At 43.7% G+C, this 21,643-nt stretch overlaps 1 protein-coding gene across 1 annotated transcript; it reads left to right on the top strand.

Moving 5' to 3' along the window:
• Positions 1–238: 238 nt before the first annotated feature.
• Positions 239–20,718, top strand: LOC115624636 (iroquois-class homeodomain protein IRX-2). Its single transcript, XM_030519397.1, has 5 exons — positions 239–1,039; positions 4,908–5,564; positions 16,027–16,130; positions 18,070–18,368; positions 18,571–20,718. Exons 1-5 carry the CDS (start codon positions 998–1,000, stop codon positions 19,530–19,532), a joined length of 2,064 nt encoding a protein of 687 aa, XP_030375257.1. The 5' UTR covers positions 239–997; the 3' UTR covers positions 19,533–20,718.
• Positions 20,719–21,643: the final 925 nt, after the last annotated feature.

Below are 21,643 nucleotides of genomic sequence, written 5' to 3'. Positions count from 1 at the left end.
GTAGTGGTGCATTGTTGTTGTTGCTGTTGCTGTTTTAGCTGTTTTCGATTGTCGGTTGTCGTGTAATTCCCATTTGTCGTACACTTTGTAGTTGCTCAAGAAACTCATGTTAGTCTACTTTTGACTGTTACGCAGATTGTTCGTATCGTTCGTGTGTGCCGTGTTCGCCGTGCCGCTCCGTGCGTTGCCGTTCGTCTGCGCCGCTCGTTCGCCAGCCAGTTAGACAGCCAGCCAGCCAGCCAACAAGCAAGCAAGCAAGCTAGCCTTGTGTATGATAGCCGCCAACTCTTAGCTTGGTTTGCTCGTTTTCGTTTTCCATCGCTTGCCGTCGCGCACTCGCCGAGGCATCTGAATCCGAGAGTATCTGAATTGCAATCTATGCCATATTTAACAGCATCGCCTGAATTGTACGCCTCGGTGGCAGTCATAACCAAAACTTTGGCTCGGAATTAAGCGAGAACTCGAACTCGAACTCGTCTGTATTCGAACTGCAAATCCACAAATTGTTTGTTTCACCGACGGTGCTCAAAAAAAAATTAATTACCTTTTTATGCACGCGCAAATCTTTAAGCTATAATTACATTTTCGCTCGCCCGTGCACACATCCACACCCACACTCATATGCACACACGCACATACACACGCAAACACACACACGTTCAGTGAATGCAAGCAACTGCAAAGAATTTAAAACAAATTAAAGTGCAACAAACAAATGAGAAAAACAAGTGCAAATTATCGAGAAAACAAATTCAGTTAAGCCTCAAAACGTGCACCTAAATTACTGCTGCAAAAATAATTGTAAACTAAAAGTTTGCTCTGAAAATTGTTCGGAAATCATCAACAACGCCATTATAGTATCAACAGTGGATCCCAACGATCCAATCGAATTTGTGCAAGTGCGCGAAGTTCTTTCTGTTCCTTCCTCAAGATCTGTGCTGTGCCGTGCCTTTGAGTTTCATTTGGAGTTTAAGTTTGAAACCAAAATTTAAATTAAATGACAGTGCACAGTAATGAAACCGGTGTCTGTTTAGTAATGGTGCGTATATCACTTAATATTTCAAATACTTATCTGTAGTACTGGTCCCGAAAGCAAGATCAACGGCAAGGCAGCGGATTCGACATAGAAATAGTATGTGATTATAAGTGGAATCCAGTCAACTAGAACAGTCAGATCAAATAGGAATATCCATGTCACAGTCGCGAGCACGTAGCTTGTCAATCATTCCAGGCAATTAGCATATAGTATGCGTTTGAACACCCAACTAAATTACATCTGCATTCGGCTAGTTGTACTTAGTATCTCACAGTCAAAGCCTTTTAGTAGCATAACCAGTTGGAACTTCATTGGATGTGAACGGACTAGGAATTTAAAGCAATTACAAACATGCAATATGCTAGCTTTTATAAAATAAAAATCGAAGACTTGAAAAATATTAATCATTTTGAGAAATGCACTTAAATTGATAGAAACGGCCATCTATAGCATGAAGGTCAAGCATTTATCATTAAGTAAATGGGTTACTAAATCGAATAAAGTAAACAATCCTGTTTCTGCCAACTCTTTGAACAAGTGTAGAGCCATCACTATTACCAGCTGCCTAGTACTCTAAATAGTAGCCAAATATTCCGGTTAAAGTTCCATCCAAGACCTTTTAAGGTTCGGTTTTAGTTGCATTTCAAATCCATTCGGTACTCTTCCCATCTAACATGTTGCAAATCCTTGTTGAAATCAGTCAATGAATCGTTGAATCAACTCAAAAGCATCTATGGATGATCGTGCTTTTCAAATTTTAAAGCAATTCCAATTCCATATGGTTTTATTCCACCAAATGAATATTTGGAGAAACGTTTCTTTGACGGGCTGTACTGTAAGCCAAAGATCCCAAGAACATTTCAGGATCAAGTGCCACAAATATGCAGAGAACATGCACATCTACCTCATTTTTTTCTTTGTTTCGAACAACTAACACGTTGTTCGCCTTTGACAAGTCGCAAAGCTCGTGAAAACATTTAAAAATAACACGAGCAGACAATTCGAAATCGATGTCTGCCAAAACTTGCCGTGTATCCCGAAATGTCAAGCGCACATTTGTGCTACATTTGTGCTACATTTGTCGAGCAGCCGGCAGCGAACTTTTCGTGTACACCAAATACCAATAGTATCTTATAGATGCTTGCATTTGTGAGCAAGACAGCTAATCGCTGTCTGTGTGCACCATTTCGTTGCAATGGCGGCGGCGGCGGCGTCGTCGTCATCATCATAGTCGTCCGCCTAGAGAGGATTCAATTTTAATTACATTTTGCTTGTCGGCCCATTCGATGTGACGTTGATGCGGACGAGTGTTTCTGTTGTATCCCACAGATACTTACAATGTACGCTGTTTCCGCTAGCTTGTTCGTATAGTTGTAGATGGTAGCTTGTTGCCAAAAACCTTGTGCAATTTGAATGGCAGCCATCCATTCGCTCCCTGCCCCCTGCCCCCAGTTCCCCGCTCCCATCGACAAACTGTCCACAGTCTCTAAATGCTCTGCTCAGGCCTTAATGTGTGCGCATGTTTTGTTCGCTTTTGTGTGTGTAACCCGATCCCATTGGCAAATATGGCAACTTAACGCTGCCTCGCTGCTCAAATGTAATCAATTCAACATAAACTTGACACTTAAACACACACAGCAAACAACAGAAATAACAAAAACAACAGCGCGCCCATAAAATGCTTATGATAAACAAATAAAATGAATTGCAACTTGTAGCCTGGACAGAGAAAACGAAAACTGAAACCACAACTAAAATTGAAGCCGCAGCGAAAACACGAATCGCCCGATAGATAAATTCCGCACACACTTATATTGCATATGTTTATAACATTTTTGCACACTGTACCCGGATGGGTATTTCGAATTGCAATAGTATTCTATGGAGTGTGGACTGGCTCTGTCAGAATCTGTAGTCTATTTATTTTCGATTGGTATGAACGTGGTCTGAATGAATGCCCCGATTTCGCGAAGTATGGGCGCTCGAAACTCCAAACTACCAATACCTAAATTAAAATTTAAAATTATATATTATGATAATAAATAGGTTTCTTTCAAATTGTGAAACATCTTAGACTATAACTAATTGCCCAAATACCGAAAGAGAATGTTCTTTTTTTAAAATAAGGTGGTTTATATAAACCAATACTTATAATCAAAATTAAAAATTATACTTATAATAAATAAGTTTCTTTGGCTATATTTAATTGCACAAAAAAGTCCCAAGTTCTTTCTTTGAAACAGGGTGGTTTATTTTAAAGTGTTATTTCAATGCGGACGTTCTTTTAAACCAACTACCAATATTTACAATCCAAATTTAAAATTATACTTAAAATAAACAAGTTTCTTAGGCTATATTAATTGCACAAATAAGTCCAAAAGAGAATGTTATTTCTTTGAAATATTGGGGTTTATTTGAAAGTGTTTTTCAAATTCTGACGTTCTTTTCAAACTCATTCTAATCAGTCGAACAAGTTTTAGTTGAGTTATGGTTTGGCATTGTAGTTACACTCTGATACGAAAGAACCAATACACAATTTTAGTAAAGGGTATTAGTATTTATTATGATCGCACATTTTGTTTTTAATTTTGACAGCTCTACAAGTATTAGAACAAGTTATCTGTAGAAGAATGTTTATCAAAGTAAAAATGCAAACGGTTGCCGCTGGACGCTCTTCAATTCTGATTTTCAATTCCGATGTCACACAAACAAACAAAAAGACAGACGGACGGACAGACAGCGGACGACAACGTCGTACAATCGACGGCGGCTGATTCAAAGCGTCCGCCTGTCTTCTGATAACCCGGAGCGTTAGTGAATCGAGTCATAAGTCAATTTGGCCGTGCACAGAGCAAACGCCGGGAATTAATTTTTAATCGCATATGGCCACTTGAGTTGTCACTTGGCGAGCAGCCGGCAAGAGCATCCATCCATCCAATGGGCGATACCCAGTACCCAGCAGTGGCCCTTTCGCCTAGACTCTTGCGCTCTCTCTAGCCAGTGTGTTGGTATCAATCAAATGTTTACGCTGCAACTCGCTGCCGATAAAAATCGTATCTTACGCCTTGGATCATTTGTAAAATGTTAAATGTGTGTGGAGCAGCCAAAGCAGAAGGCAGGCACACACAAAGCTAACGAAAGCAGCCAAAGAGACGACAATAAATAAACTTGAAACTTGTTTGCCTGCCTCGTCCACATGTCGCAGTCGCGGTCGGAGTCGGAGTCGGAGTCGCATAAGCGAGTGCGTGCGGCTGCTGCCACAGCCACAGCCACAGCCACTGCCTCTGCCACTGCCTCGCCGCTGCAGTTGTTTGAGTAAAAGTGTTGACAAAAGTGCCCGATAGGCTGAAGCCCGGCCACAACAGAGCCAGAGAGGAGACCCTGTCCCCCATACCCATACCCATACCCAACACAGAATCGAAAGACGACGGACGGGCCTTTGAACAGGCAATCAAATTGCTCTTAGGACGTTGTCGTTTCTGTCGTTCTTGTTGTTCCTGTTGCCGTTGCTGTTGTTGCTGTTGTTGTTGTTGTTGTCGCTGCCAGCAATCGGCTGTGTAATTTAAATCAATGTTGTCAATCGAAAACATGATTTGTTGGTAATGGCGGTCTCACTTTGAAGCCTGCAGCAGCAAACGGAGCTCACGAGAGTTCCATTTTTATTGACTCAGCCGCAACAACAACAACTGGAAGCCTCAGTGGATAGGCAAGCAGTAGGGTTAGGTAGGCAGGCAGCCCCATGACGCTTATCACACTGATAAGCGCAACGTTTTTAATTAAATTTTTGTTTCCCCCGTTCTCTAGTAGCCAACAGCTATTGCTATTGACGCTATTCACGCTCTCCTTCTGTTCTCTTCTTGCCTGTTCACAGAATGCCGTTTCAACTCGCCTAGCCGCTTCATCGCCCACCACGCCCACCAATACCAACGCCGCACAGACGCCGCACTCACAGCAGCCGCCACCGACGCTGCCGCCCACATCGACAACACTGCCGCCGCTGCCAGCGCTAGCCGCTCCTCAGCCCACATCTGGGCCCGGCGCCTCTACGGGTCCCACGCTTACGGCCGCAGTTGCCGCCGCTGCCGCTGGTCTGCCGGTTGGTCTTCCGCTTCCGGTGCCCGCGCATAGCGGCATGGCCGTGACCTCGACAGTTCCGCCGGGAGCGCGATCCAGTTCGCCCTGCGCTGCAGCCGCCACGCCCTACGGCGCTGCCGCTGCCGGCAGTGGCGCAGCCACAGGTCCGCCTTCTTTGCCCTCGGTGGGCCCACCTGGCTTGGGGGTACCACCGCCCTCGGGTGGCAATCCCAACAATCGCTGCTGTGATACTGGCCGCACTATTTACACAGATCCCGTTAGTGGACAAACGATCTGCTCCTGCCAGTACGATATGCTCAGCTATCAGCGCCTGGCAGCTGCGGGAGGCCTTGTGGCCGGACCTGGTGGTGTGCCCCTCAGCGTCTATCCCGAGGGCATGTCGGCCTACCTGTCCGGCATTGCAGCCGACCAGCCGCCGTTCTACGGTAATCCGGTAAGTGCACCCCAACCTCTACTCGTCCCATACGCATAGCTAGTTCGTCGTGCCAAACATAGCCACACATAGCACATGTCTCCCAAGTTCATGTCCATTAGTCATGCGGCCAAACAATGGCGCAATAAATTTGTGAATTTGTCCAGTCGTGGAGCAACGGACCACCACCGTCGTTGTCGTCTCCGTCGCCGTCGCCGTCTTGGTCGGCTTTGTCGCCATTTGATCGTGTGCCAAAGAGGACCAAAGCGGGTCTTCTTGCTCCTGAACATGTGTTGGGCAGCAGGTTTTCGGCTCTTGGCGGTGCACTCAAAAAAACCGATCACACAAGCTTTAAAAGAGCTCCCGAATCAAAAATATTAAACATCTCTTTCAGTACACTATCTGACTGCTACAAAGTTCTGATGAGGAATCTACTGAGAAGAGCGAAATAACTAGATTGTTCGAAAGATCCTTGCAAAACCGACTTCAAAAAAGGAGGAGGGTTTTCAATTTTTAAAGCAATAGAACATATAATTTTTAAATGCTTTGTAGTGGTACGGACAGGAAATTAATTTTCTCTAAAAACGCACAATTTGTATTAGGTTCCTCCTTTAGGTAGAAGAGGCAGAGAGGTCATTCATCAAAAGGGTTCCAATTATTTTTACACATTTTTAAAATGTATTGAATATGGAAAAATATGCTAAAAAGTTGCTAAAAATCTAAGTGAAGATTATTTCATTGAAGAGCCCCGCTATTGCGAATGCTTTAGGTATGTTTCGAGTGTTTATTTCTGCGAGTGTATTCTAGCAGATTTGTCAGGCCTTGGAGCTAGCGCTAGTGAGTGCCACGCTTAGTGCCTGACCTTTTTCTTCAGCCGCCCACCTCCAGCTGCGCTTTCGACCATATTTCAAGCCGTATTTAAGTCGCAGACAAAACTGCGAAATATTTCTGACATTCGACTCTTGACTCTCGCTCTCGACCTGCCGCTGGCTGTGGCTGTGGCTGCGGTCTCAGCTTCAGCGTCAGCGTCAGCGTCCTCCCCAGCCTCATTCGCCTCAGACTCTGCCTGCTGCCGACAATGTGGCATTGGAACGTCGGACTGTCCGGCACTGCGCCGCCTGTCCCTTTGTTCGCCGAATGACTCCTAATAGCAGCGTGTAATTTGCCTTTGTTTGCAAACAATTCTATTTGGTTACAATGCTCGGACCACATGCGGCGTTAGGGGTCAGGACCCACACAGCGATGGTTCCTGCGGTCTGTCCGATGCTCGTGACGCTGCGTTTCACTTGAATTTCTGTTGCAATCACTGACGTCCATTGAGGTCCATTATGTCGTCGGTCGGTTACATACATACTTGTACACATGTATGAGACGATGCTCAATCAATCGGACGAGAGCCAGCGTCCACCTAATTAAACAATAAATTCCTCAAAGCGCCCGTAAAAACCCGGCGACAAGTTATAAACCAAAGATGGTCTGATGTTGTTGTTGCTGACATTAATTTAGTGTTTATGTTCGACAAAATCGTCGCTCTTTGTCTCTTTTATGATTATGCATTATGCATAGCTAGATGATGATCCAAAACTCATTTAATATGCTCCAATAAAAATTCGAATTTAACGCATTTATTTGCTTACGAGTGCAGAAGAACAGAAGAGAAAAAAGAAACCCATACACTTACAAACACGCACATAAAACCAAAAATAATAACAACACTTTGGGCAACAGCAATAAAACAAACAAAAAATAAGCTGACGATCGTGAAACCGAAACTGGCAGTTTAATGAATGGCCCCTTCAGCGGGTACCTCAATGTACACCCGCTGCCCCAATCCCCCGCCTCCCCCAGCTCATCCATTCCGCTCACCGATCTACGGGCCAGTTTAACTGTCGCTGTCAACTCGACTCGCTTCAGCTTTTGAGCGTGCCAAAAACGGCAAGCGAAATGTTTCAGATGCAAATTTAACAAATTCGCCAACAACAAATCAGGTGCCAAGCAGTGCGACAAACAGATGTAGAGTATACGAGCATGTAGTAGTATGAATGGTCTGATCGTGATCTAATGAATGCGATTACTGGCTCGGCCGTTCATCTGTACCTGCCGACTACCATTTTCTGGGACGTGTAAGCGCGTACCTCCACAATTGTAACAAAATCCCCAGCGACATTATTAACATGATTGATTTCGATTGTTGTATCGATCACGCAGCAACGCACAGTGGGACGGTATCGATAAAGCGGAAATAAACAAAGCTTTCTTTTCAATGTCGTTGTTGTCGGCTCAACACTTAACCCCGACTTCAATACCTTGTAAATGAACAGAGACAACCGAATTCCCACAACGAATATATTTACTCGCGGAAATTAAATGTCATGCATAATGTATCAGTATGCCTGGTACATAGTATCTATAGATGAAATTCTTTAATTTCCTGACACAGATAAAAAAAACAATCACATAGAAATGACAATTTTACTTCTCATACCATAACGTCTACTTCATAATTGCTAATAAAGGCCACTTTATGCTTTTCTATTTTAGAATTTGATTTTTTATAAAAAAATAAATATAGAACGCTTGCTCTAGTTCCCTGTTTTAGTGGCACGCGACACAAATCAGCATCTTTTCGTTTATAGCTGGCTTGATCGGCTTATAAAGAGTTTACAAAAACTTGCCTAAATATTAAAGTTATTTACTGGTCGATAGCGACCAAAAGTAGTGATAAATTCTTATCAGTTTTGGCAGCGATGAAGCCGTATTCATTTGTATGTATTATAATCGTGAATGACATCGATAGCACGTATTTGATTGCATACCCTCGCCACTGTTTTGAAATAAAAGTTGTATCGATAAAACAGTCCATCATTCATATGTTTCTTGAGGATTTTCATATGGAGGTTTAATGTTTTTGATGTGCATACTGCCTTAACAAACAATTATGCAAACCTAACTGTAGTTATAGTTACAATCGAAGCTAGATAATTTTTTAAGTCTTTGATTTTGGTAAAAATTGCTATCGGAATCCGGGTCCAAATTTATGTATCTCATACATGTTTGATTCGTTTTGGGCTTCCAATCATTAACTGCGATTCTAAAATGAAATGCAATTATAGGTTTACCTAAAATTGATCAATATAAAACAATTCATAACGTAACGATTACTTTTCGAAATGTAATTTATTTCAAATTAGGAATTGAATCATGATTATTTTCTATTTCAATTTGATGCTGAAAGTTCATCACTTAGTTGGTGATTGAAACAGACCCCTCAGATCTTTGTTCCTTCCCTGGGATGTGTAAAGGTACATTGTTTTGGGTGTGAAACTTTGCTTAAATCGCTACTCCCTCTTTTCTTTCTGCGGAATATATCTACTATGGCGCTTTTAAAGAAACTATATTATTTAATCTGATGGTGTTGCTTCATTCGTGGACTAATAATACGGTGAGCACAGTAGGATGCATGACCATAGACGAGTAAGGTTTTTGTTTTGAATTTATTTAAAAAGACATTTTCATTTTTGAAGATTTGAATAGATTTTATTTGTTGATAAACCTTCCTATTGAACTATTGATTTTTCTCCAGTGTGACCTATGCCTGACGCATTAAATTTTTTACAGTCGCTGGTGTTGCTAAAATAAAGGGGAAAGAAGTTAATAAAATAAATAAAACAAAGCCATAGGAATTTGAAACAGTGAGCTGCGCGCATCGGTTGCTGTCAGCAATAAAATCTTGGCAGCCACTTAAAAATTGATTTGCATTTGAACAATCGGAACTTAAATCAGCTGCCCAGACCAAAAAATTAAACCGGCCAGAGTCGTCGCCAGTAGCAGCGATTTTGCATAAATTTCGTTTTATGTATTTGTTTCTGGTTTTCTTTGTTTATTTTTTTATTGAATGGTACAAATTATGAAAGGCGCATTTTCAATTTGGCGATGAGTGATTAAGCGCTATCCCCTGTCCCCCCCACCAACGGCGATGGAGGGAGAAAAAGAAAAAGTGTCATGCCATGGGCCTACAATTTTTACTGTTCGACGGATGGGCCCGAATTCATATTAATTGCGGCGTTTAAAAGTCAAACAGCTCGCGTTTTCCACTGCAGTTCTATGCTGCATAAATCATCCAGCGGCCGTAATTAGTCACTAAGGCGTTTCCTCCACACTGCCGGCGCCTTTACACGCCTAAACTGGAGCAATTTTTCATTGCATCTATAGAGAGTTTATAGCGTGGCTGGGCGGTTGTAAAAGTGTCGGTTGGGGTCGGTGCGGAGTGGTGCGGTGCGATGGATTCATTACTTTGACACGAGCTGTCAAGCGGCTGTCACTTTGCCGCAGCGAAGGAATATATTTTTCTCCGAGCTCTGTACGCTCGGTAAGGCGTGTACTCTCTTTATAAGATATGTATGGCTTATAAGGTGGATGGAAGGTGGATGATTCGGCGGCACTCTTGTCATTTCAAATGGCTGAGAAACACATTTGAAGAGCACCGCCTGCTAGCATATACGAGTAGAGACCGTCCCCATTCCATTCCATTCACAGTTCCTGGATGTGTTGAGGGCGTCGACTGACTGTTTGCCGTTCGTCGTTTGCCTTATTAATAAATTTGTCAACACGCAAGTGACAGCCTGTCCGACCTGAACAGCCGTCAGTTTTATCTGTTTATCCTTAAGGTCGTCGAGGCATATGCTGCATCCTGAACACGTTTGCGCGTTTTCAGCTGTTGCCCAATTAGGCAATGATGAACTGTCTGGACTGAACTCCACTCGACTCGACTCAACTCGAATGGTGTGTGCGTGTGCCCCATTTTCCATTTCCATTTCAATTCCCATACCCACTTCATTTTCACCAAAATCGTATATCTTTCAACTTTTACACTTGGCCTGGCCGACGCGCCCTAAACCAATTGTCTAGCCTCTCCTATCCGCTATCGGTGTCGCCCGCTCCAACCCGCTCTCTGGTACCACCAAGCAAGCGGTCGTTGGGTGTTAAGCACTTGATGCTTGAAGAACTGCAAAATGGCTATGAAGCGCCATGAAGAAGGCAACTCTGGCTGTGCCGGGACTGTTGTAATATTGACTTTTCTACACTTCAAGTGGCACAACATCATCAACGCGACAGCAGCAGCAGCAGCAACAACACTAACAACAATGCAAGCATGAAATTTCGCACTCCGACCTCACACACACACACACACAATGGCAGCAACAATAACGAACTAATGTGGTGCCATGTCCTGCGGGAGCTACAAAACTTTTCCTCACTCCCGACAACGGGCGAACTTAACAGCAGAATGTAACAAAAAGTACCAACGACAACACGCCAAGAGATAGAGAGAGAGAGAGAGTTAGGAAAGAGAGAGGGAGCTCCCTCTGTACAAACACACGCATGGCAAACAACCCCAGCAACAACAACAACAACAACAACGGTAGCAAGAACAGTTACTAAGCCTGCAAGCGGGAGAACTCCAAAGTACACGCACTGATTTGTCAACTTTCAAAATGTCGAAGTGTCGTCGTGTTTTGTTTTCGGGGGTGGTTGGACACGCAATGGGGAGAGAGGGCGGGCAGAGCCTTCTCCGTGTGTGTGTGTGTGTGCGTTGTGAATGTGTGGGCTCCGGCGCCTTGGGCCTTGGCAAAGTGCTAAATAGATTTGTTCTTGTCATTGTTGTTGTTGTTTCTGCTGTTGCTGCTGTGCAAAGTTTTTGTGTTGCTGCCGTTGTTGTTTGGCTTTTTGGCGATGTTGAAAATTTTAGTTAACAGTAAATTTTGCACTCATACAAAAGCTTTTTCACTACAAATGCACGAGAGTGTGCGTGTGTGTGTGTGATTTGAGTGCGTGTTTGAATGGCGGCTGCCTACAACACAGGAACAACAACAGCTACAAATTAGCAGTCATGGCAACGCCAGCGGACAACAGACAAACAAATAATATGTAGCAACTAAAGCCACAACAACACCAGCAATAACAACTACAACTACAACAACAATAAGAGTTGGCTTGGATGCTTGTTTGTACAACTTTATAAGCCAGCCAGTGAGTGCAAAAATTACTATCGCCATCGAGCCTAGACTTTCCACTATAGGCGCTAGGAAGTCCTCTGCTCTGCCAGAGCACCCTTCCCCACTGCACCATCTGAGATTCTTTTTTGGAACTCGTCGCCGTCATCGTCGATTCCAATTCTGATTCAATTCATTCTTTGCCATCGTCGTCTCCGGCCAGGAGACAGGAATTCGGTGCGTGAACGTGTGTTTATTTTTAAATCGAAGCAGCAATTAATTAACTCGACCCGTCATTACGCGCATCATTCGCATCGCAGCGCATCTGAGCGGCGACCACAGGCGCGTCGTTCTGCCGACATATGGACCTCCAACTAACGTCCCAACCATCATCCTCGTCCTCATTTTTGTCGCTGTCGCCGTCGTCGCCGTCGTCGTCGTCGTCGTCGGGGCCGGGCGTGAAGCGAGCACAGCGCCAGAATTTACTCAACAATGAAGTCGAACATTTAATTTGAATGAATTAATTTGCTCGCTGCCGCCTGTCTCCAGAGAAGGAGAGCTGCGAAATCGCACAGCAGAATGCGTGAAGCGACACACAGCCCGAACGGCGGGCGGCCAACTGGACAGAGTGGACGAGAGTGGACAGCCAGCCAGCGACCAACTGGCACCATTCATAAACCGCTAAGTGTCCACACACACACATACATATATCTATACACGTATTTGTTGGAGCACAGCAGAGACAAGAAAATCTGACATGCAACTCCAATTTTTCACTTAATTATACAAGTATACAAGTAGAGGTGGCCTACATATGTAAATAAATGAGTGAAGTAGTGTTAGGAGGAGAACCAAACGGTATTATAATTAGTATAGTAGGATTAGTTTCAGTAGAGATTACAAATGTGTCGCGATCTGCAAATCAAATACAAACTTTAAATGACAATTCAAGCGGGGCATTGAATTAACCACAGTTACTATGTCAAAATGTTGTGCAATAAAACAACTCCATTCTGTGAACACTGAAAACCAATTGGCATTGCTTTATTTTTGAAGGAGTTCCCGTATGCCAGATTTATAAATGCGTTGTTGAACCTGCAGTGCAGAAAATGTATTCTGAAAATAGAAGATGCCATTTTGTATAACGATTTTAACGACTTTTCAAAAATTCCCATTTTGCCATTAAGTGCGCATTATATAGAAATAAATTAGCCATTTTATTAAAAGCTATAAAAATGTGATCAAAATATTTCAAAGAAACAGATTCTTTATGGTTATAAAATGCATTATTTTCTTTCTCCTTCAAATATATCTAATATACAAAACAACAATCTTGTTTATTATAAACATAGCTTAAGGGCACATATCTAGAAGTTGTTGTTTACGGATTACATTTACAAAGTAGTTAAAACTATATTCTTAGAGAAAAACAATTCTCACCGAGATAGTTATAATGAAGTTGATCATTTAAGAAAAGTTGCTACGGGAAGTTTGTTTAAGATATATACATAGTAGCTAGTTAGAAATTTATTATGCAAATATATTTCTTTAGGGAGCGTTTGATGCCAAAAAATACGTACATGTACGTTTTTTAGCATAAAAAATCGAAACTGGTACTACAAATCACATCCACGAGTACTTTATTTAGACCCCTACGTACTCGTATATGAATATATGTATGTATGCAGCGACGACGCTCTATCGGATTGGTGCGATCAAGAAAGGCTCTGCAGCTCGCCACCATCTAGGAGCAGGCAGCTGAGTAGCCCGCAACAATGAAAGCTGCCGCGTGTTTCTTGTCTGCTTCCGTAGTTGTTACTGTTGTTGTTGTTGTTGTTGCTGCCGCTGCTTCTGCTGCTGCTGGTGCTGCTGCTGGCGGTGGTAACGCAATATTTAACGCGATAACAAGCCGCGCTTGTGCTCTGCACAGTGTGTTGGCTGCTAGCTAGCAGTTTCAGTTGCTGTTGTTGTTGTTGCCTCCGTTGCCTCCGTTGCAGCCCGCGTGTAATAATAAACGCAAACGCAGTTGCAAACATGTCGAATGTTGTTAATATTTCTCATCGCCAGTACAAATCTTGCCACATTTGTATGTATGGAGGTGGTGAGAGGCGGATTGAGTGCGTCCCGGGGCTGGCCATTGTGGCTAGCAGGCAACAGTAGCGCACTGCAACACCAGCAACAACAACAGCAGCAGCAGCAGCAATTTATTGTATGTTGCATTGAATGCGCTTTATGTGCTACACGCACTCCCCACACACGCACGACACGCAATAAAAAAGTGTTGCACATTTTGAGCGCTGCTGCATTTTGCGGATGCGGTTAACTGCCATTTAGACAAATGCCGCACTCGCTGTTGTTGCTACAATTGTTGCTGTTGTTGTTGTGTTTGTTCGTTTGTCTGTGTTGTTGTTTATTTGTTTCAAGTATATCTGCGCGCTTGTTGTAAAAGTTGTAAATGCAAACCGGTTCGCTCGCTGCACTCTCAACTGTGGCTTCATTGAGGAATTCAGCTGGCAGCAATTGGCAACATGGCATGGGCCCAAGTTATTTCTGCATATTGTAATTCAATATTGTCTACCAAAAGGTTGTAAAACGTTTTGCTAAATGACTTCTGCGAACTGTTGCGCATACTCGTGTACCTGCTGGATCCCGCTCGTTCCACTCATGCCGCTCGTCCAGTCGCCGCTTATCGATCTATCGCCGGTGCAGGCAACAGTCAACCAACAACCAACTTGCCACATGCTGTGCAGCAACTTCGACAACAACACCGTTGACGGAGAAGTAAACGAAGACGGAGACGGAGACGACGGCGTCGACATGCCGACGGCTGTTTGGTGCATTAACGGACGATTGACGCTGATATCGAACTAAACAGCAACATTTTCATGTTGGCGACACAAAAATATTTCCGCTTTTGCCACAGCGAGAGAGAGAGACATGTCCAGACCAGGGCTCAGACACCGACGGCAACTGCAAGAGGCTGAACTGAACTGAACGGTGTCTGAATTTTGCAGACAATTGATTCTACATGCAGCCTGCTCTGCCCTGAGCTCATCCCGTGGTGCCATGTAGATGCATATCGACCAGCGATTTTACATCATGTTGCAATATGTATACGAATGAGAGGTCTTTCTAAACGTACATACATCCCAAATCAGGCACTTGTCCTCTTGAAAAAAAAAAAAACACACACACTATTCAGAGTCTATGCTGTGTCCATGAAGAGTCAGTGTCGCGCATCCTTCTCTCCTCCACAAATTCCTCAAATATGGAATTCCAAACTCGTTCGAGTGTTATCAACAAACCAGCTGTCTCCCTCTCCACTCCCTTCCCTTCTCTTCTCTTCTATCGCTTCTGTCACGCACTTTATACTTAGTAAGTACTATCTGCATTATCACATTGTATTTTTACGAATGGAACAGCTGACATCTGTCGCAGCAAATTCAGACAAGTCTAAATTACTAAACGTGTACATAATTGTCATGTTACACTTAATCAACATTTTAATTCCACGTTTTATGTGTCACCATGTGAGTGTCAGTATGGCTGTGTGTGTGTGTTAGATTTTAATTACTGCTCGCTCGTGTTAAACAACAGCGGAGATGGGAAAGAAAGCTATAAGCAAGACAATACACATTTATGTATATACATACATACATACATAAGTATGTATGTATGTATATAGCAGACCCGTTATCAGCTAGAGCTCATGCAAATATACAAAGACTGAGACGGAGATGCCAATGCTTGCTCGGCCCAAGGGGTCACGTCTTCGGCACATGGACGCCGCTTTTAATGATCGTTGATCGCTCGAACAGAGAACCCGGCTCCAACGCACAATGGGAGGAATAATGTTCACACTTAACAATTAGGAGCAAAACTTAGCATTATTTTCATGTACAATTATATAGATTGGAGCCATATTATCAACGATGTTTCGAATACTTGCTAGTAAGGTTTCAAATACTGAATTAAGTCGGGATAATGAAGGTAGCACTGCAATCATGAACAAGACCAGAACTTAAACATGTATGTGCATGTCATAATTTAAAGAGGCAGTATCTTCCAAGAAGTAAACAAAAACTTGGCAATATTTTAATCAACAATCATCTATCACTATTGTTTAACGGAACTTATTCCGAGTTCATAAATCGATATTCAAATAAATTTGATTCGAGTTTGGTTTCTACATAGTACGATCGAGTTCGTCCCATTGTTTGCGACATCGGCTTTGATAACAGTTCCCATCTGAACCGAGTACAAAAATAGATGCAAAGCGTAAAACATGTACAAATGATTTGTTTAACATGATTTTTAAATTATTTCGGTTCAAGGGCACGAATTTTGGTCAATCAGTTCAGATTTAATCCGCATTTGTCGGATTTGGCTTGATTGGAATAAATTCCGACACAAATACTTACATATATGTATAATATGTATAACAACAACTTTATGCTAAATATTTGTTTTTTATTTTCTCATTCTAGCAGGCTGGACTCGATCTGAAAGAAAATCTTGTAGCCGGAGCTGCGCCATGGCCATATCCAATGTATCATCCATACGATGCCGCCTTTGCCGGCTACCCCTTTAATAGGTAAGTGCACAATATTACAGTGAGATTGTGGCGCCTTAGACTCTATACAATCAAAAAGAACGTATAAGGTGGTCCGGCAGGCGTTGGACGCCACATCAGCGTCAAGACGTGAGCTGCAAACAAAGAGGGCTCGTGAATTCGTGAATTCGGGTGCGGCATGGGGCCTACGGGGTCTTCTGGCAGCTATGCCAAGTGCGCGCGCAGCTGCATTCAAATTCAGGCCCATTTTGGGGCCGTACTACGGGTATACATACATATGTACGAGTCTATAGCCTGCAACAAAGTGCGTAAAAAGTAAAAGCTTGCATGCGCTGGCGGCCCCACCTTTTACCGCCCACAAACAAAGCACACATCGATCGCACGCTGCATATTAGCACGAACCATCCAACATACATACATAGATACTCGTACATATGTACATATATACAATTCCATTTTTATGCAGAACTTTATGCGCTTGTAATTGACCAACGCCAGTTGGAGCGCTGCCCGCTTCCGCCAAGCGCTGCGCTGCCGACGACGCTGACATAAATTTTTAAACACAATTGCCAATTAAACAATCGACAACATCCCGTCACGTCACGTTCGACCAGGTAAATGTGCAGGCAACGCATTGTAGTTGTTGTTGTTACTATTGTTGTTGTTGTTGCCACTGTAATTGACACTCATAACAAAATTTGAAAGTTGAGTCATGCGCAGCTCTTCGACGGCCGGCGGCTTGGACGGCGGCGTTGGCGTTGGCGTCAACATTGTCATTGTTTTTGAATTTGGTGCTGCTGTTTGCCTATCAATAATATTCACTATAAATCAATTTTGAGTTATTTCGTTGTGACGTGTATTGAACGCCGCTGGCGAATCGAACTCAGTATTCAATGGACACGCAAAGTAGCGCAGAGCGTAGAGAGGAAGGAAAAGGGGTTGAGCGCGGCGCATCGCCATTTTCTGCTACATTGTTTTGCATCGTCGTATAGTCGGTCAGACCGTCCGTCCGTCCGACCGTCAGTCGTACTAGTCGAGCATTATTAGGCACAACGAAGCGTCGCACAGTCGGACGTTGATAGCAAAAATTTATTCAACTGTCAAGTGATCAAAGGCAGAGTGGCTGTCGGCGCAGGTGTTTCGCACTCGGCGACACTTCGTATTTTACGTTTTTTTTATATACATATATATTTTTCTTTTTCATTCTCAAATTTAAATTAATTAATGCAATGCACACAAAGAGCGACCGCAGCGCTGTACGTAGCATCGCAAGCTGCGTCGGCGGTGACGGCAGGCAGCTGGCTGCTACAAATGAGACAACTATACATGGCACACATGGTACAGATGTGTACATAGATGTAGCGCTCAACAAAGGGGTTATAGTAGTACGGTGTGAGATTGACACACATACATACATATAAGCATACATTTTTAGTGTGCTTGTTAACTGCCCACAAAAAGCGATAAAGGGCAGTTGTTGACCATTGAGCAGCGCCCAACGTGGGGCCACAAAATGTGTTGCCCGATCAACCAACCACAAACTGCGCATAAATGTTGCCTGACCATGCAAATGTGTTTATGATGAACAAATGTTACGGGTGAAAACAATACTAAAGCCGTTGCCGGCAACATCAACGACCACATGCAGGCAGGCCCAGCCAGGCAGCCAGGCTAGGCAGCCGGGCAGTTTAACAAATTGCAACAATTGCTACATGCAACAAAATGTTAACGCAATTATTTAAACAACTCAACATCAATGCGACGACTAGTGGCAACAGCTGGGCCGTAAAAGTCGACGGCCTAGTCCCCGCCCCCACGCCAACAGCGGTTGTTACCGCTGCCGCCCTTAAGCAGCTCAGGCCGCATTACACTTTATTATAATCACCTGTGTACTGTTAGCACCAAACAGCAGCAACCCTCAGCGCATTTCTAACCCTTCTACTTTGGTTTTCTTTTGCAGTTACGGCATGGATTTGAATGGGGCCAGACGGAAGAACGCCACCCGCGAGACGACATCCACACTCAAGGCCTGGCTAAACGAGCACAAGAAGAATCCATACCCCACAAAGGGCGAGAAAATAATGCTGGCCATTATCACGAAAATGACGCTCACGCAGGTGTCGACCTGGTTTGCGAATGCGAGAAGAAGACTGAAAAAGGAAAATAAAATGACATGGGAGCCCAGAAATCGAGTTGACGACGATGATGCCAATATTGACGACGACGACGATAAAAATACAGAGGACAACGACTTGCTAGGTAAGTGGAGACCGCCTTCAATGATTGTTAAAAACATTTTCTTAAACTGCAGTCCTTCTCAATCAAATTTAATTCAAGCTTTGGAAACTAAACAGATCATGTCATTCATTTCGCCAAAGCTGATTTTACTTCCGCCTTTAACAAAACAGATTTATTCGCAACGCTAATGATTTGACTGTTTTTTTTTTTTTTTCAATTGCAGATGCTAAAGACTCTGGACTCGGTTCGAACGAGGACAAGGACCGCTCTGGGCGTCTAGGTGACATGCTGACAGACCGGCCCGGAGAGAGCAACAACAGTGAGTGGTCTGAGTCACGACCAGGATCGCCTAACGGCTCGCCCGATCTTTATGATCGCCCTGGCGGTATGCCTCCCGGTGCTCACCCACTGTTTCATCCTGCGGCACTTCATCATCACTTTCGGCCGCCAGCGGGTTCTCCACCCGATATTGCAGCCTACCACCACCATCAACAGCAGCTGCTGCAGCAGCACCATCAGGCACAGCAGAACTCGTTGCAAACTCCTGTCGGTGCGACTGGAGCAAGCATGACGGCAAAGCCACGCATCTGGTCGTTGGCCGACATGGCCTCAAAGGACGGTAAGGAGTCAGCACCCAAGGAAAACTCACCGGGAAGTGACTTGCCACCTACTCATCCGGCATTCTACGGTCATCCAAGCCAGCATCCCTCGCCGGGTAAGATACTCTCACCATTGGCGGCACGCCTACCACATCCCTATGTGAGGCCGGACCTATACCGAGGCTTTTACGGACCAGCTGCAGCGGCAGCTGCACATTTAAGTGCGCCAACGCAAGAATTTTTGGAACATCAGCGCAATTTCGGTGCTAGTCTAGCTGCCCACAATGGCTTGAGCATGAATCCGTTGCTGTGGAAGGCAGCTGTGTCCGGCGCGGCCAGCGGCCCTCATTTCGCCCCCCTCAGTTTAACCACGTCCGGCAATCCAGGACCTCAGCAGGTGGCCCCACCAGCCGGCGCTTCCCCCTCCGCATCGAGCACCTCCTCCTCCATTGGCTGTAGCGCTCCATCTGCGGGCCAGCATATGATTGGGCCCATCTCCAGCAACTCCACCGCCTCCTCGTCCTCCTCAAACTCTGGTAAGATCTCGCCGGGCGTGAACGTGACCTCTCTCAGTGACAAGCCATGACATCCATCGCCACCGGCCTCAGCATCCACGTCCCCTGAGCCATACGCCCTGCCGCCGGCCCTGGTTAACGTGACAACCCCATCTCCCATATCAGCCTTCCGCTCGCTGATTGCCTTCCGGGAGCAGCATCTGCAACAGCAGACGCCGAAACTGACACTGCTGCAGCCGTAACCGAACAGACACTAAGCTGAATGTGCGGCGACCAGTAAAACGCTGCACTCGGACCCTGGGGCAAGGACAAAGGCACTGAACTTTCGGACAATAATTTAATGTGATTTTTCGGTATTTTGAGTAAACGCCGCTTACACCAAATAGCAAGTACCCGCCCGCTGCCCGCTGCTCGCTACCCTCAGCGCCACTCTGGCGCCCGGCCAGAGAACAAACAACCCGCAGCCACCTCCAAGGACATTGTGCAATTTGTGGGAGTGAAAATCCTGAAACCAATTGAAAATACATTAACGAAAACACACACATACACACACAACTTATGCAATCAGAGCTTATAGAACGTAAATTTGTAAGAGTTAGTGAAAATGACCCCCCATGAACACAGGACATGCACACGAGTCACCAAATACCCACGAGACTTTCGTTCACTAGACGCACAAACCTCCTTTTCCCCACCTTCTTCGCATAAAGCTCTAAGTCGCTTCACAATTCCAGTTTGCACTCAGACTCAGAAGATAAAACCGAGTTGAACTTTTGTAATTAATTTTGCGTCGGCATCTTAGAAGTCGAAGTCGATGCCAACGTCGTCAACCAATCTATTCGCCTGTATATAATTTTATATACTATATATATAAAGTGGCTTATTCCGGCATATTTTGTGAGCCTCTTCTGTAAGTGAGCACAAAACATATCAACCATGACGACCGAATTCAAAACCCCGCGACCCCGAATCAGGCATCTCGTCTGCGAGCCTCACCGCCCCATCCAAACCAAATAGGCGCGAGCAATGATTGATTTTAGTTGTTTAGGTTGTTTTTCTCGTTTTAAGTTAACAATTTGTTCCTGTCGTTTGTAAATTTAATTTATTGCATTATGTATAATCGCCTCTATATGTATATGAACAATGATGCAAGACCGGCGATTCATGTTCATGTATTTGGACACAAATAATTTCTGTACTTTATGCACAAACATTTATACTTAGGGTTAGTTATAAGTTCGTCTAGTTGTAGCGCCAAAAGCGGATCGTGTATATTAACAATAACTGAATAAATGCTGTAAATAAAAGATATGCAAATAAAAACCAACAATGAGATACAAAACGAACAAGCTCTTATTTAACGAACACAATTTTCATGGAAAATGGGGCGAATTTAAATGAAGAACTGCTTTGTACTTTTCCATACTTATATAGTATATGGTCTAAAGCTAGGTCTGCACCAGTTCTTAAGATAATACAATTACATAGAACCAAAAAAGAACACTGCAGCTACAAGCTCTACTTGCCTAGGTCCACAAGAAGGCGATGGCAAACAATTATACAACATTAATATCTGGAAATTGTAACAGGACTACAAATACATACATCAGTTAGTTGTAAAGAAATTAATATTCAATTGTATAAATAAATTAAAGATGAATTCGAAAATATGAAGTGGTTGTTGTTTTTTCTCTCATTTTTTTCATTGGGGCGTGCTTAATTTTGTAAGTATTTTCCTAAATTTAAAAAGAATAAATGCGTCAACCAGAAAGTGCCGCTCTATTTTTACAAATTTATTTTATTTTTGTAGAACTTGCCAGGCACCCATTTTTGTTCTTCAATTTTAATTGGAACAACATTACAGTAGACCTTTAAATTGTAGTAACTTATTTAGAAAGGCTGACGGTAATATACATATGGAGACTGTGGAGATAATTAAATTTTGATATTTTTGTTATATAAGATACCTTTCCTATGTTATTTGTTAATGAAGATACCTTTGAGGTTGACCTCGGCGGAATATTTCATATACGATTAGATATCATAGGAACGATTGGTCCAACACAGTTTATTTTAGTTGAAGAATTGCGGAGGGGAGAGACAGGTGGATACCAGATGTACAAGAGTGGAGCCTACGTTGAGATTCATTTATATAGCTCAAAATCTGGGAGTGGTAGTATTC

The sequence above is a fragment of the Scaptodrosophila lebanonensis genome, unplaced genomic scaffold (assembly GCF_003285725.1).
Source record: "Scaptodrosophila lebanonensis strain 11010-0011.00,11010-0021.00 unplaced genomic scaffold, SlebRS2 tig00000061-arrow-pilon, whole genome shotgun sequence".
NCBI classification, from domain to species: Eukaryota; Metazoa; Arthropoda; class Insecta; order Diptera; family Drosophilidae; genus Scaptodrosophila; species Scaptodrosophila lebanonensis.
Note: the sequence above shows the minus strand (reverse complement) of the source record. Positions and strands in the feature narration are given on the sequence as shown.

Excerpts from the sequence above, each read along its gene's own strand:
- LOC115624636 (XM_030519397.1), top strand. The coding sequence starts at position 998 with ATGACAGTGCACAGTAATGAAACCGGTGTCTGTTTAGTAATG. Across the intron at positions 1,040-4,907 it reads CCGGTGTCTGTTTAGTAATG|AATGCCGTTTCAACTCGCCT; the intron begins GTGCGTATATCA and ends GCCTGTTCACAG. Across the intron at positions 5,565-16,026 it reads CGCCGTTCTACGGTAATCCG|GCTGGACTCGATCTGAAAGA; the intron begins GTAAGTGCACCC and ends TCATTCTAGCAG.